Source organism: Eptesicus fuscus, chromosome 24 (assembly GCF_027574615.1).
Source record: "Eptesicus fuscus isolate TK198812 chromosome 24, DD_ASM_mEF_20220401, whole genome shotgun sequence".
Classification (NCBI taxonomy): Eukaryota; Metazoa; Chordata; class Mammalia; order Chiroptera; family Vespertilionidae; genus Eptesicus; species Eptesicus fuscus.
Genome location: NC_072496.1, coordinates 8045640 through 8060100, shown reverse-complemented (window position 1 = coordinate 8060100; position 14461 = coordinate 8045640). Strand labels below are relative to the sequence as shown.

Here is a 14461-nt window from a genome sequence, read left to right as displayed (position 1 = left end):
TGTGTCCTGTCCGGGAATTGAACAGGTGACCTCTTGGTGCATGGGAGGGTGCTCAACCAACTGGGCCACACCGGCCAGGGCAAGGTGGGACTTCTGATGGGATCTTAGTGGGGGTAGCGGGCAGTGCACCCCATTCCGAGGTTTGAAAAGATGCCCCGGGCTGCAGAGGGGACAGGCTGGGCCTGGGGTGGGCATCGCTGCATGAGAGGGAGGCCGGGCGGCTGGCTTGTTCAGGAGGAACGGCCTCTGCCTGGGGTGATGGGAGGGGACGGGTCCCCAGAGCCTATGGAGAAAACAGAAGTGGCGGGGTTGGCCGAGGTGGGTGCAGGGGTGAGGGGAAGCGAGGAATCAGAATTCTCTCAGATTCTGGCCGGAGCAACAGAGAAGGCACCAGCGGGGGGCGGGGGGGGGGGGGAGGAACGGAAGGAAGAATGCAGAAGTCTTTCCAGCTCAAGGCCAAGGCTGTTCCGTTTGTACAATGCCCCTCTGCTGGGCCAGAAATACAATGTACAAAACCAAGACCTGGGCTTTCGGCTGCAGCCGCGGTATTTCCTGAGCCATTGTTATCATTTCACCTTGGAGCCTGGGCAGCACCGTGACTGGCCCAGGCCCTGACCTTGGCCTCTTGGGGGAGGCCGGGACTTGCCGGACACTCCCCTTCGTCTCTGCTGGCATGGGAGTCTGCTGAACGCTGAACAGACACATTCAGCCCTGTGGGGGTGGGGGGGCGCGTGAGGCAGGGCTGTGGGGGGTGAGGGGGGGGGTGCTCACCCCTATGGCAGGGAAATCCAGGCCATTAGGTGTTTAGTTCTACGTGGGGGTTGATCCTCATCACAACACATTGAAATGTGTGGGGAGAGGCCTCTCTCGTGCATCGAGCCTTGCAGGTCGCAGCTCAGGCCCTGCAGATTCGAACCCCACCCTCGGTCTCGCTTTCCTTCTCCTCCCTCCTCCCTCCTCCCTTTCTCCCCGCTATCTAACCAGTTGGTCTTTTTTTTTTTTTTTTTAAAGATGTTTTATTTATTTTTGTTAATCCTCGCCCGAGGATATTTTCCATTGATTTTTAGGGAGAGTGGAAGAGAGAGGGAAGGACAGAGAGAAACATCGATGTGAGAGAAACACGTGGACTGGATGCCTCCCGTACGAGCCCTGACCAGGCCCCCGGGGCCGGGGAGGAGCCTGCAACCCCGAGGTACGTGCCCTTGACCGGAATTGAACCCGGGACCCTTTGGTCCGTAGGCCGCCGCTCTATCCACTGAGCCACACCGGCCAGGGCTATTCAGGCGATCTTTACACTAGACTCTGCGTGGCTTCCACAACCACAATTGGCCCAAACTATGAGGAGGACTCGGTGGCATTCCCTCTCCCTGGGGGACACGGACAGCTTTCTACCCACGTTCACGATGTTCAAGGCGTGAGCAGGTTAGTAAATAAATAGGATGAAAGGGCCAGGGAAATGGCTATTTTGTGCATAACGTGGGTGAGGAGACACTTTGTTTAATCCTATTTTCATGGGGCTGGGAGGCCATCCCAGCAGGCAAGGACATTCTCTCCTTCCCCAGACACCTATCCGGCCCCAGTCCTTCCTCCTCCTCTCCCAGCCCAGCCCCTGAGATGAAAGGCCAGCTTGCAGCCAAGGAAAACAATGGCAGAGACACAGCAGCTGGGAAGGGAGAGGGGAAGCGGGATTCTGCATCCTGGCTGATAACCTCCTCAGAGTCAAAGCTGCAAAGACAGGCGGGCTCGGTCATCGAAGGAACTTGGGGACCCGTTAGCCCGAGCCCCCTCGACGTTGCCCTTGATGTCCAAGGGATATAAGTGATCTTCCCCCTCCCACCCCCACGAATTCCTTGGAGCATCTATTTATTGATCAAATATCAGCTGAGATATGACTGTGCCCGAGATACACAGTCCCAGCTGGTGGAAGGAAGGTCGCCTTACAGGGGGGGGGACCTTGCTGTGACAGACACATCCAACCTCTTTCTTCTGGCCGGTCCGTTCCTTGCTCCCCGCCTGAAGCCACATATTCCTGGCATATCTCTCCGTCCAGGGCTGTGGCCTCTCCTCCTCCTCCTTCCACAAAGGGCAAGTGTGGGAGGCCGCCATGGTGGGGGGCTGCCTCTCTCTCTGGGGGTGGGGCCCTTGGGGAAGACAAGGGACTCCATGTCTCAGCCGAGAAGGGACTGGATGTCTCCGCTGGTGCAGGAAGAGACACCTTCTCCTATTTCCCACTCAGGATGGCCCTGAGGGCCTGCCAGCATTCTGCCTCCTAGACCTGCAGGGACCTCAGTGTGACTGTTCAGATGCCAGGGCCGCAGACAGCGTGGCTTTGCTTCTCCCCAGTGGATTGCCCAACTCTTGGCCTCCAGGCCACTCGCAGTCCCCACTCTTCACTGAGTTGGGTCAAGGGAAGCTGTGCTCAGGATTTTACTCCCCAGGAAGGAAAGCTGCGCTTCCTGTCTCGGCCCCAGAGAACCAGCTGCAGGCACGCCCTCCCCGCCGTCCTCGCCAAAAACGCTGGTGGCGGCGCCCCCTGGTGGAAATCTGGAGGAACTGCTGGGGACAGCCGCCCTGGACCCAAAGGCTCAGGGGCCTGGGGTTGAACTCAGGGAGGGCAGGAACTGGGGGGTTCCATGGTTGGGGTGATGCCGTCAGATCCAGCTGACTGTTGTCACGAAGAATACAGATCTCGCAGGACCAGATATTTCGGTTTTTCAGGACAAGCGAGGAAGTTGCCTATTGAAAAAAAAAAAAAAGCAAAACCAAACCAAAGGCACAAGCCAAAGAAAACAGGAGGTGAGCCAGAGTTCAGAGCCGCAAGCGGTGATTCCTGCGGAGAAGATGAAACATTTAAGAGTAGCTCATCCCAACCCATCAACGAGGCGCCGCCTTGTGAACAGAAACGTGTTATAGAAAATATAAAAGTCACGGCGAGGAACCGATTCGACATGTGTAGTCAGTCACTACTGAGTTTTCCCACTTATATTTGCTTGTTATACTGATTTTTCTTACTTGTTATACTTTTTTTTTAAATTCCTGATATGAACCAGCAGAAACTAGGAGTTTTCAGTAAAAATTATGGGAGGAAAAACTCAAAATAGAAAAATTATTTTCATTAATTCTCCCCACACACACATACACATACACACTATTTGGGAAAATAAATCAATTATCCTGAAGGTACATATTCAACAGCTTCCAGAATACCAATGTCCATGAGGGTGTACTTGAATTTTTTAGGGAAGAAATTCCCGTCCCTTAACCCAACATGCAAAGCCTGGGCACTTTAGCCTCAATCTGTGTCAAAGCCCCACCCCCTACAATTTTCTATGCAGCCCTGACCATCATTCCAAACTATTTTCCTCCAACACCACTTCAGGCTTTTTCAGAAGTTCTATTGCTCTTTAAAATGCTCTTCCTCACTTTTCCATTTTAAAAAATATATATATATTGATTTCAGAGAGGAAAGGAGAGAGATAGAGAGATAGAAACATCAATGATGAGAGAGAATCATTGATTGGCTGCCTCCTGCACGCCCCCTACTGGGGGCGGGGGGTCGAGTCCGCAAACCGGGCATGTGCCCTTGGCTGGAATTGAACCTGGGACCCTTTAGTATGCAGCCTAATGCTCTGTCCACTGAGCCAAACTGGCTAGGACTCGTTTCCATTTTTAAAAACTCCTATTCATGCTTCAAAACCCAGTTCACATGTTACCTCCTACCAAAACATGGTTGACATAGTACCTCCCCAAGTCTCCAAGCATAGTAAGCTACCCACCCCCAACCTTTGCGTTCAAAGTTCTAAGCCCATATCTCTAGTATAACAATCATTTTGCATAGGTTATAGTTATCTCTTCATACATCTTTGAAATCTACCCAAAGATATAAAATTTTGAAAATACCTCATAGATTAGAAACTGATAGTAGGTTTGCTGTTTTGCTCACCCAAAGCCTAGTACAGTGGTCGGCAAACTCATTAGTCAACAGAGCCAAATATCAACAGTATAACGATCGAAATTTCTTTTGAGAACCAAATTTTTTAAACTTAAACTATATAGGTGGGTACATTGTTATTAACTTAATTAGGTACTCCTAAGCTGGCCTTTGCGAAAAACTCAAGGGGCCAAAGAGCTGCATGTGGCTCGCGAGCCGCAGTTTGCCGACCACTGGCCTCGTACAATGCCAGACTAATTGTAAGTAGGACAATTTAAAAATATACTTTAAAATAATTTTGCTTTTTTTTAGAATAATAATCTTCGTGGCTCAAAATGAAAAAAGGTATAAATGTGTGTAGGACTGAAAAGTTTCCGTCTCTCCCATATTTCCAGCCACCCAGTTTCTCTTATCAGTAAATGATGTTACTCTTTTGAAACAATTTTTATCCTCTGGAAGAAGTCCACATTCCTTTCTACACAGTGTAATTCTCTCTCCCATCTGGTCTTGTTTATCTGCCCAGCCCTCTCCCCACACCCAGACTTTGCCCTCTGCTTCTGAGCCCGCACTGAACTCAGCCGTGTTCTCTGAAACCCTCTCCCCCCACTCCCTCTTCACTTGGCAAAACGTCCCTCATCAGTCTGGCCTCAGCGCCTGTCCACAGCGGGTGCCCAGTGTCCAGTGGGTCCCAGGGGCCCCCTCCCCCCTCCCCCTCCCCCCTCCCCCTCCTCCCTCCCCCCTCCCCCCTCCCCCCTCCAGCGGTTTTCTCCTTGTAACCTGATGGGATTCTCCCAGGCTCCTTGCCATCAGACACTCTTCCTCAATCTTTTTTTATTTTTATTTTTTTAATCTATTTTTATTGATTTCAGAGAGGAAGGGAGAGGGACGTGAGAGAGAGAAACATCCATGATGAGAGAGAATCATTGATCGGCTGCCTCTTCAACCCCAGCAGGTGCCCTTGACTGGAATCGAACCCGGGGACCCTTCAGTCCGCAGGCCCAGGCTCTATCCACTGAGCCAAACCGGCCAGGGCGCAAGGTAGCTTTATTTACCTGCAGCAAGTCAAAGACACGGGACTCACTCCTAAACTCTGCAAGTTAGCCATGGCTTGCATGCACCTTGGGTCCAATCCCAGGTGATTCTCTGCAGGTGGCTGCATCTGCAGAGCCCTGAGCTACAGTTGAACATTTAGCAAGAAGCCGCAGGAGACCTTCCCAGACCTGGAGAGCCTTGTGGGGTCCCAGCCGGGTCGGGTCGTCCTGGGGGCTTGGCCTTAGGCTGCAGGAAACGATGCCAGACCTGGGGCGCAGAGCCCAAGTTCCCACCCAATGGGTTGGGGGAGAAAGTTCTGCCTTTCTCGGAGGATCTGCCAGCAAACGTAGTTCCTACTCGTCTGCAGGTCTCCCATTCTCAAAACCCCCATCGCTTTCCGCCGAGCAACCCAGTGGACGGAGTGAGGGGGTCAGAGGGGGCGGTGAGGGGTTGGCTGGCGGGCGGGCGACTGTCGCGGCACAGGGGACAGGGGAGAGGGAAGAAGGGGACCAGCCCAGGTTACGCGGGAGGTTAGCCTCCTTGCTTCGAGCGTCGCAACGGCCTCCCGGGGACGCCCTCTGCCTCGATTTCCCCCGGGGCTGCCTGCTCCGGCCCCGCATCTAGGCGCGCGCGCGCGCGCACGCATCCTCCCGGCGCGTAACCGGTGGGGCCGCCCCGGCGCGCGCACGGCCGGTGCTCCCTCCCGGGGTTGGGTCGAGTCTGGCTCCTCCCCTCCGGGCCTGGAGCGCCCCGTGCGCCCCGCTCCCTCCCAGGTCCCTGCCCGCCTCCCCTCCTGCCATGGGCGCCGCGGGCTCGCTGCTGCTGGAGCGCCTCGGCGGGACGCGCCGCCCCGCGCTGTCCGGGGCCGCCTGGCTCGGGGCGGCCGCGCTCGGCCTGGGCGCCGTGGCGCTGGGCACGATCGTCTGGCGGCGCGCGCGGCCCCGGCGGCGCCGGCGGCTGCAGCAGGTGGGCACCGTGGCCGAGCTGTGGATCTTCCCGGTCAAGTCCTGCAAGGGGGTGGCGGTGAGCGAGGCCGAGTGCACCGCCCTGGGGCTGCGCTGCGGCCGCCTGCGGGACAGGTACGGCGGAGCGAGCGCAGGATTGGGGGGGGGGGGGGGGCGGGCGGAGGATGTGTGCGCGGGACCTGCTGGGGTTGCGGAGGGGGGGGGAGACCGGAGTGGGGGGGGCTTACCTTTCCCCCATTCCCCCTCGGGAAGGAGAATAGAGGTTTACCACCTGGGTTTCCGGGGCTGCCTTTGATCCTGTAGCTGGTGGGAAGGTCAAGTTCATGCCTGAGCCAGATTGGGGAAGGTAGGTAGGTAGGGGTTAAAGTTCCTTCTGGGTAGGAGGACGGAGCCTGACCTGGTTATAAACTTTTCTGCCTTTGCTTTTGGCACAACTGCAGAAACATAAAATGCCATCGGCACTAGGGGGCGGCCTGGAGCAACGCTGAATCCCAGGCGTGCTTCGGGGCTCGGGCTCTGGCCTTGCTGGGGCTCGTTCCCCACCGCGTCCAGGCCCAGGGCGAGGGTTTGGTGAAAGAGAAACGCAGCGGGCAGCCCTAGGGGGCTGGGGGGCTGTGGGGGGGGGGGGGGAGGAGGGTGTCCCGAGTGTGCCCTGGCTTGTTTCTCGCAGGTTTTGGCTGGTGATTAAGGAAGACGGACACATGGTCACGGCCCGGCAGGAGCCCCGCCTGGTCCTGGTCTCCATCGCCTACGAGGACGACTGCCTGGTCTTCAGGGCGCCGGGCGCGGAGCAGCTGGTCTTGCCCAGCAAGCTGCCTTCCTCCAACTCGGTGCACGACTGCAGGTGCTCAGCTTGGGGCCCGGGACCTGCGACAGGCCCCGCCTCCCTCCGTAGGCTCCTCCCTGAACCCTCTCTTTGCACAGGAGGGGATGGGACTGGTGAAGGAAGTGTTCATGAGCAGTCTAGACTGAGTTGGGATCTAGCCGGTGATCAGGTGTGATCAGGTGCACGCTATTGCTTTAAGGTACCTGGGAATTTTTAAAATAAAAATTTATTTTTTTAAATTGACTTCAGAGAGGAAGGGAGAGGGAGAGAGAGATAGAGACATCAATGATGAGAGAGAATCATGGATCGGCTGCCTCCTGCACGCCCCCCACACTGGAGATCGAGCCCGCAACCCGGGCATGTGCCCCCAACTGGGAATCGAACCGTGATCTCCTGGTTCACAGGTGGATGCTCAACCCCTGAGCCAAGCCGGCCGGGCCCTGGGAATTGTTTTAATCAGACGTGGTAAGACTCGCAGGCAAGGAAATGACTGTCACAAAGAAAGATTTTTTTTTTTAAATATATATATTCGCCGGTCCCTAGACACGGGGCCCAAGCCACGCAGGGCCACATGGGGGAGCTCCAGGTTGGTCAGGAGGCAGAGGGAACAGGAAAGATGTGATAAGGACTGCGAGGAGGATAAAGGCTTAGGATTGGCGGCTGTGGGGAATTCCAGTGGGTGCTGGGACGTAGGGGCTGCCCCCTGGTAGCCTGGCGCCTGGCTCTGGGTGATTAGGGCAGGGGATAGGGGTCTGGGATTTAAAAGCAGCAGAGGAGGTGGCTGGGGCTGAGGCTCTCGATTGGTTGGCATGTGTATGGAAGCCTAGTGGTTCACTACCTCTAGCCCAGGGAGGGGCACTTGCTTTAGAATCAGCAAAGCCCTGAGGTGGCAAAGCATCACTAATATAGACGATCAGAAAGTGTGATCGGTACCAACACGGAGGGAGCGGGAAGAGCCAGCCTTTAGGGTCTGTCTCTTTCTGTTCCAGCAGAATGACTTCTATGCAGCGTTGCATCCTTGTCCTCTTCCAAAAGCATCCTGAATCCTTGTGGTCCCCGCCCGGTCCAGCAGCTGAGGCGTCCCGAAGCTCACGAGGAAGGCAGCGTCTCGGGCTCCGAGGACCCCACCTGCTGCCCCGGGACCTGCCGATGCAGGACGTGACCCTGGTCTCTCTTGTCGCCCTTGCAGGATTTTTGGTCTTGACATTAAGGGCAGGGACTGTGGCGATGAGGCCGCTCAGTGGTTCACCAACTTTTTGAAAACGGAGGCCTTCAGGCTGGTTCAGTTCGAACAGAGCATGAAGGGAAGGGCGTCGAGGAACATTTTCCCGTCTTTTGTGCAGGACTACCAGGTGAGCCGCCAGAGACCCGCCCCTCCCCTCCCCCCGCCCGCCTGCCTGGCACCCGGCTCTTTCTGCCTCCTAATCGGCCCACAAAGAGCCTCTCTGGGGACCCCAGTCAGGCAAGGGTAGTCTGGCCCAGGTGAGTGGTACTAGGGCGCCACCTGGGCAGGTGTTGGGGATGGAGAGGGAAGTGGGATGCGTGGAGGGTGGGATGTGGGGGACCCCTGTGCAGGGAGAAGCCAGGAGCGACTCTCAGGCACTCAGGAGAAAACGGTTGGGGAGGTGAACGCGAGAGGTTCGTTTGGGACTAAATGCAGGTTCCCTAACATTTCAGAAGCGGGCTCTCCCCGAGCCAGCGCTGCTTTCACGGGCAGCGCGGGATTCTTTTCTCGGGTGCTGGGAAGGCACCTCCAGTGACGAAACTGCGCCCCGTGCCTTTGGCTCTGCAGTGACATAAGGTTTAAAATAGCACGCACGCTCCTCGGGGTGTCTCCCCAGGCCCCCCCGATCCCCAGGCTCCTTGAGTGCATGGCCTTGTACCTGCGTTGTTCTGTGCAATTTCCCCACCTGGAACAAGGCTGGCGCATAGTAGGTGCTTCATTAAAATGCATGTTGAGGGCATGGTGGCAGCTGAAAGACATCCTTACTCCAGTGGAGCTGACTGGCCGCAGACGCTTCCCCTGTTTGATGATGGTGATGTGGGAGGGGGATCACCTGTTGGGCGCTGGAGTGCAGAACGAGGAGGAAAGGGGGATCTGGAGGGGGAGGTTGGCCCCCAGCCTGACTGCTGCCTGCAGTTTGTGGCCGGGGAGCCTTGCCTGAGGCCCAGAGCTGACTTGGGCATTTCCAAGCTCGAAGCATCCCCTCTCCCCTTCTGCACTTGGGTGGTTTTGCTTCTAGACTTTTTTTTTTTTTAAATATATTTTATTGATTTTTTACAGAGAGGAAGGGAGAGGGTAGAGAGTTAGAAACATTGATGAGAGAGAAACATCGATCAGCTGCCTCCCACACACCCCCTACTGGGGATGTGCCCGTAACCAAGGTACATGCCCTTGACCGGAATTGAACCTGGGATCTTTCAGTCTGCAGGTGGACGCTCTATCCACTGAGCCAAGCCGGTTTCGGCAAGACTTTTTTTTTTTTAAATACGTTTTTATTGATTTCAGAGAGGAAGGGAGAGGAGAGAGAGAGAGAGAGAAGCATCAATGATGAGAGAGAATCATGGATCGGCTGCCTCCTGCACGCCCCCTGCTGGGGATTGAGCCCGGAACCCAGGCATGTGGCCTTGACTGGAATCGAACCTGGGGCCCTTCAGTCCGCAGGCTGACGCTCTATCCACTGGGCCAGACCAGCGAGGGCTTGCTTGTAGACTTTGGTTAGCTTTGCAGTTGGCCCAGGGACTGTCACGAGGCGGCGAGGCCTGATGGGGCCGTGCTCTTGGCGCAGGTGGCCTACCCGGACTGCAGCCCGGTCCTGATCATCTCCGAGGCCTCCCTGGCGGACCTGAATACCAGGCTGGAGAAGAAGGTGAAGATGGACCAGTTCCGGCCAAATATCGTGGTGACGGGCTGTGATGCCTTTGAGGAGGTCAGTGGCTCCCTGTTGTTGTGCGTCATGCTCAGACGTACTGTTCAAGACACTAGCCGGGGTGGGGAACCTTTTTTCTGCCAGGGGCCATTTGGATATTTATAACATCACTAGAGGCCCGATGCACAAAGATTCATGCAAGAACGGGCCTTCCTTCCCCTGGCTGCCGGCACCATCTTCGCTCCTTCCCGGAGCCACCTTCCCACCTTCCCACGCTGCCCAGAGGCCTGGAGCAGCTGGAGCAGTGCGGAACGCCTGAGTCCCGCCCCTCCCCTGGCCGCTTGGTGCCTGCGTATGCAAATTAACCCACCATCTTTGTTGGGTTAATTTGCATACTCACTCCTGATTGGCTAGTGGGTGTTGTGAAGGTATGGTCAATTTGCATCTTACTCTTTTAGTAGTGTAGATTCACGGGCCATACGAAAGGCTCAACTTAAAAATTCGCCTGCTATTGTTGGCCAAACATTTCATGGACTCACCCCTAATGCCTTGGCAGGGCCAGACCAAAGGAGTTCCAGGTCCTCATACGGCCCTCGGGCCGGACGTTCCCCACCCCTGCATCAGAATGGAAATTGTTGTCTCCTTTCGCAGGGCCGACTCCGACCCTTCAGGGTTGGCAGAGCGGAAAACTCCTTCCCCAATCACCTTTGAGTCCTTTTGGGAGATATTCCTCGGCGTCTTCTTGCACTGCTTTCTTGTGCTTCGTTTCATGGCTGGTACCAGCCAACGAATAAACTGCTTTAAACACGAAGGAAGCCTTGCCCTAGCCGGTTTGGCTCAGTGGATAGAGCGTCGGCCTGCGGACTGAAGGGTCCCAGGTTCGATTCGGGTCAGCTCATGAATGTACCCCAATAGCTGATGCCTGGGTTGTGGGCTCGATCCCCAATAAGAAGCGTGCAGGAGGAAGCCCATCAATGATTCTCATCATTGATGTCTCTCTCTCTCTCTCTCTCTCTCTCTCTCTCTCTTCCTCTCCCTTCCTCTCTGAAATCTATAAAAATATATTAAAAAATAAAATGAGGCTGTGGTGAAGTAAAGAGTGAGCTATGCAAACATCTGGATAAAAATAATTTAAAAATAAAAAAGATGAATGAAGCCTTAATTCAACAGATAGTGCTCCCTCTTCTCCTAGGATACCTGGGATGAAATCCGAATTGGCAGCACGGAAATGAAAAAGGTTTTGGCTTGCCCCAGGTAAGGACTCTCGCGAGACTTGACCCCTGGGGTGTGGCACGCCCATCGGTTCTTAATCGTCACCTAACCCATGGCTCCTGCCTGACAGGTGCATTATGACCACGGTGGACCCAGATACCGGAGTGATAGACCGGAAGGAGCCCCTGGAGACCCTGAAGAGGTAGGACACGTGTCCCGTGTGTTTTTAATATGATCCCCGCCTAGAACTACCTGTGGGTGCAGGTGCTCTGTTTGGGCACCTTCCACTCTGCCTTCCGGTTGATTTGTGTCTATCGGTTATTGTGAGTGCTGCTTCCTCTTTGTTTCTGGATGCATCTTTTAGTGCTTTTGACAATTAAAAAAAAATATATATATATGTGTGTGTGTGTGTGTGTGTGTGTGTGTGTGTTTATGCCCTAACCGGTTTGGCTCAGTGGATAGAGCATCAGCCTGCGGACTGAAGGGTCCCAGGTTCGATTCCGGTCAAGGGCAGGTACCTTGGTTGCGGGCACATCCCCAGTAGGAAGTGTGCAGGAGGCAGCTGGTTGATGTTTCTCTCTCATCGATGTTTCTAACTCTCTATCCCTCTCCCTTCCTCTCTGTAAAAAAAAATCAATAAAATATATTTTAAAAAATATATAAATGTTTTTATTGATTTTGGAGAGAAAGAAAAGGAGAGGGAGAGGGAGAGAAACATCAATGAGAAAGAGAAACCTCTGCCACTTATTTATAAGTAACCTGGGGTGAAAGCTGGAATTCTATGAAAAGCACTTAGATTATTATTTTTTATTTTTTAATCCTCACCCAAGTACCTTTTTCCATTGATTTTTAGAGAGAGTGGAAGAGAGAGGGAAAGTCAGAGAGAAATATTGATGTGAGAGAAACACATCGATTGGTTGCCTCCTGCATGAGCCCTGACCAGGGCCCCAGGCCTGGGAGGAGCCTGCAACCAAGGTATGTGCCCTTGACTGGAATCAAACCCGGGACCCTTTGGTCCATAGGCTGAGGCTCTAGCCACTGAGCCACACCGGCCAGGGCCAAAGCACTTAGGTTATTAACGCTTTTTGGTTCCTGAGGATGAATTTCGGCTTCTTTCAGCTACCGCCTGTGTAATCCTTCGGAGAAGCAAATATACAAGTCGTCCCCACTTTTTGGGATCTATTATTCGGTGGAAAAAATTGGAAGCTTGAAAGTGGGCGACCCCGTGTACAAGATGGTGAGTGACGTGGGGAAGGGCCGGCTTTGCTGCGGAAGGCGGTGCCTTGAAGTCCCCGCCACGCTTTCTCGCGTTCAGATGTTTCTACGTTTTGTGGGAAGAGTGAGCAGCTTGCATTCTGACCTGTGGGGTTGGAAAATGCCCTTTATTTTTAATCCCCTCAGTCATCTGTATTCCCCCACCCAGCCTTGCCCATCCCACGCTCCCATTCCATATAAGAGGCTGATGCTGGGGCCGCTACAATGACAGGCATGTGTGCCCAGCTCTCTAGGGGGTATTATTCAGAATAAGACCATTAAGGTGAGCGACCCGCAAGAGTTACATACTTATTTTTTTTCTGTCTCTGATATACTGTATATATCATATGCTACACACACACACACACACACACACACACACACACAGTCCCAAAAAAATGTATACATACTGTAACAACAGATAGCTCAACTGATGTTTCTTTCTTTTCAGATTTAACACATTAGAATTAATAATTATTCAAAGTGTGTATACATTTTTTGGGACATCCTATATTTACACACACACACACACACATATATATATATCTTACATATATCATGTATCTATAAGATATACAGTATCTATATCATAAGCACTTTCATAGCCTTCCAATCTATTCCAATGTCATTTAAAAATATATTTTTTTATTGATTTCAGAAAGGAAGGGAGATAGAGAAACATCAATGATGAGAGAGAATCATTGATTGGCTGCCTCCTGCACGCCCCACTCTGGGGATCGAGCCCGCAACCCAGGCATGTGCCCTGACCAGGAATCGAACTGGAACCTCCTGGTTCATAGGTCGATGCTCAACCAATGAGCCATGCTGGCCAGGCTCAAATGCCATTTTTGATGGCTTCATAACATTACATCATCCTACAGTATTTGACAGTTGGACTATGCCCGGTTTTGTTAAGAAATAATATTGTAGTACATGTGTTCGTATGCAGAGCATTTAAAATGAAGTGTTTTCCTATAAGTTCCATTTTTAAAGTGGAATTATTGACTCATGGGGTCTCGGCATGTTTTTTAGCATCTTGACCAATTGCTTTCCAAAGGGCTTTTCCCATCTGCACCCCGTCATGTCCTGGGAGAGACACCCCTCGCTCTGAGCTGTTGGCAGAACTGGGTGGGCGACTCCGTCTTAAGGCGACTTTTTCCCATTAAGGTGATTTGGTGCAAGCCATGGTTTCTATTTCCTGCATTTTGATAAGTGGCTGTTTTGTGGGCATTTGATTTACGTATGGCCAGTAGGAGAAATAAGCAAATAATCAGAAATTCCTGTTATTTTTCCAGATGTAAGCATCCAGGAGACTTCAATCAGGATTTTAACTACAATAACAACGCCGCCTGGGAGAATCCCATCACCAGCCTCTGGTCGTCTTCGCCCTGGACACGAACCTTCGTTTTTGACTTTTTGGAGTTATTCCTGCTCCGAGTTAATGCAAGGAAAGTATTAGAGGTGATTTGGGGGATAAGGAGGTTATATAGATTTTAGGTGAGGAAGACTGTTTCAATGAATAAAATCATCCATAGAATGATTTTGAATGGTACTGTAGCTCTTCCACTTCTGACATTAATTCTGACGAGTGAAGAAAGTATAAAGAATCTGCTGAAAAGCTGCCCAATTTTCCCCAAACGTTTACATTTTATTACCTCCCATTCCCTGTTTGAGGCGAAATGAAGAATAGCAGGTTTCCTGATGTGCCTTTATAGATGAACACACAAAATTCTGTTAGTCGGTTCTTCACACGAGGATATGTTTTCAATTGATTTTTAGAGTGAGTGGGAGGGAGGGAAGGAGGGGCAGAGAGAAACATAGAGGTGAGAGAGACACATTGATTGGTTGCCTCCCAAACTCGCCCTGCCTGGGGTGGGAGATCGAACCTGCAACCCAGGTATGTGCCCTTCATCGGGAATCAAACCCACAACCTTCAGGGGGCAGATGCTCTAACCATTGAGCATACTGGCCAGGGCTCTATTCGTTGGTTTTACATGGCTGTTGAGTCCTAGGGACCTTCCATTCATGTACTTTTGACCCGACCACCATGGAATCAAGGTTGTACTTGAGTTAGGGCAGTTATTTTATAAACCTTGTTTTTATATTCAATTATGCCTCTCTTAAGCTGTATAAAAGTGATTGTGTAACTGCCGGATACGCCGCCTGGAAATCTAGGTGTGATCAAGAAGAGAACTGGGATGTAAAAGAGAACGGAAGTTTGAGAATGGAATAGGAATAAGAAAGGTTGCCCAAAGATTTTTAGGCGCAAATCATTTTTTATTTTGGTAACCAAGAGAAATGAACTCTTTCGGTATGACGCAACAAAAATTCTCACTGAAGTAATAAATATGTGAATGAACTCACCGACCTA

General features: G+C 52.6%; 1 protein-coding gene across 1 annotated transcript; it reads left to right on the top strand.

The window, feature by feature from the left end:
- The first annotated feature begins 5703 nt into the window (after window positions 1-5703).
- Window positions 5704-14454, top strand: MTARC2 (mitochondrial amidoxime reducing component 2). The gene is made up of 8 exons (XM_054713095.1): window positions 5704-6042; window positions 6599-6772; window positions 7944-8106; window positions 9544-9684; window positions 10817-10878; window positions 10967-11038; window positions 11956-12073; window positions 13386-14454. The coding sequence occupies exons 1-8, from the start codon at window positions 5762-5764 to the stop codon at window positions 13389-13391; spliced, it is 1017 nt and encodes a 338-aa protein (XP_054569070.1). The 5' UTR covers window positions 5704-5761; the 3' UTR covers window positions 13392-14454.
- The last annotated feature ends 7 nt before the right edge of the window (window positions 14455-14461 follow it).

What these genes read in the sequence shown, in the direction of transcription:
- MTARC2 (XM_054713095.1), top strand. Translation starts at nt 5,762, where the DNA reads ATGGGCGCCGCGGGCTCGCTGCTGCTGGAGCGCCTCGGCGGGACGCGC. An exon ending in AACTCGGTGCACGACTGCAG is followed by an intron (nt 6,773 to 7,943) that starts GTGCTCAGCTTG and finishes TCGCCCTTGCAG; the next exon opens with GATTTTTGGTCTTGACATTA. An exon ending in CTTTTGTGCAGGACTACCAG is followed by an intron (nt 8,107 to 9,543) that starts GTGAGCCGCCAG and finishes CTCTTGGCGCAG; the next exon opens with GTGGCCTACCCGGACTGCAG.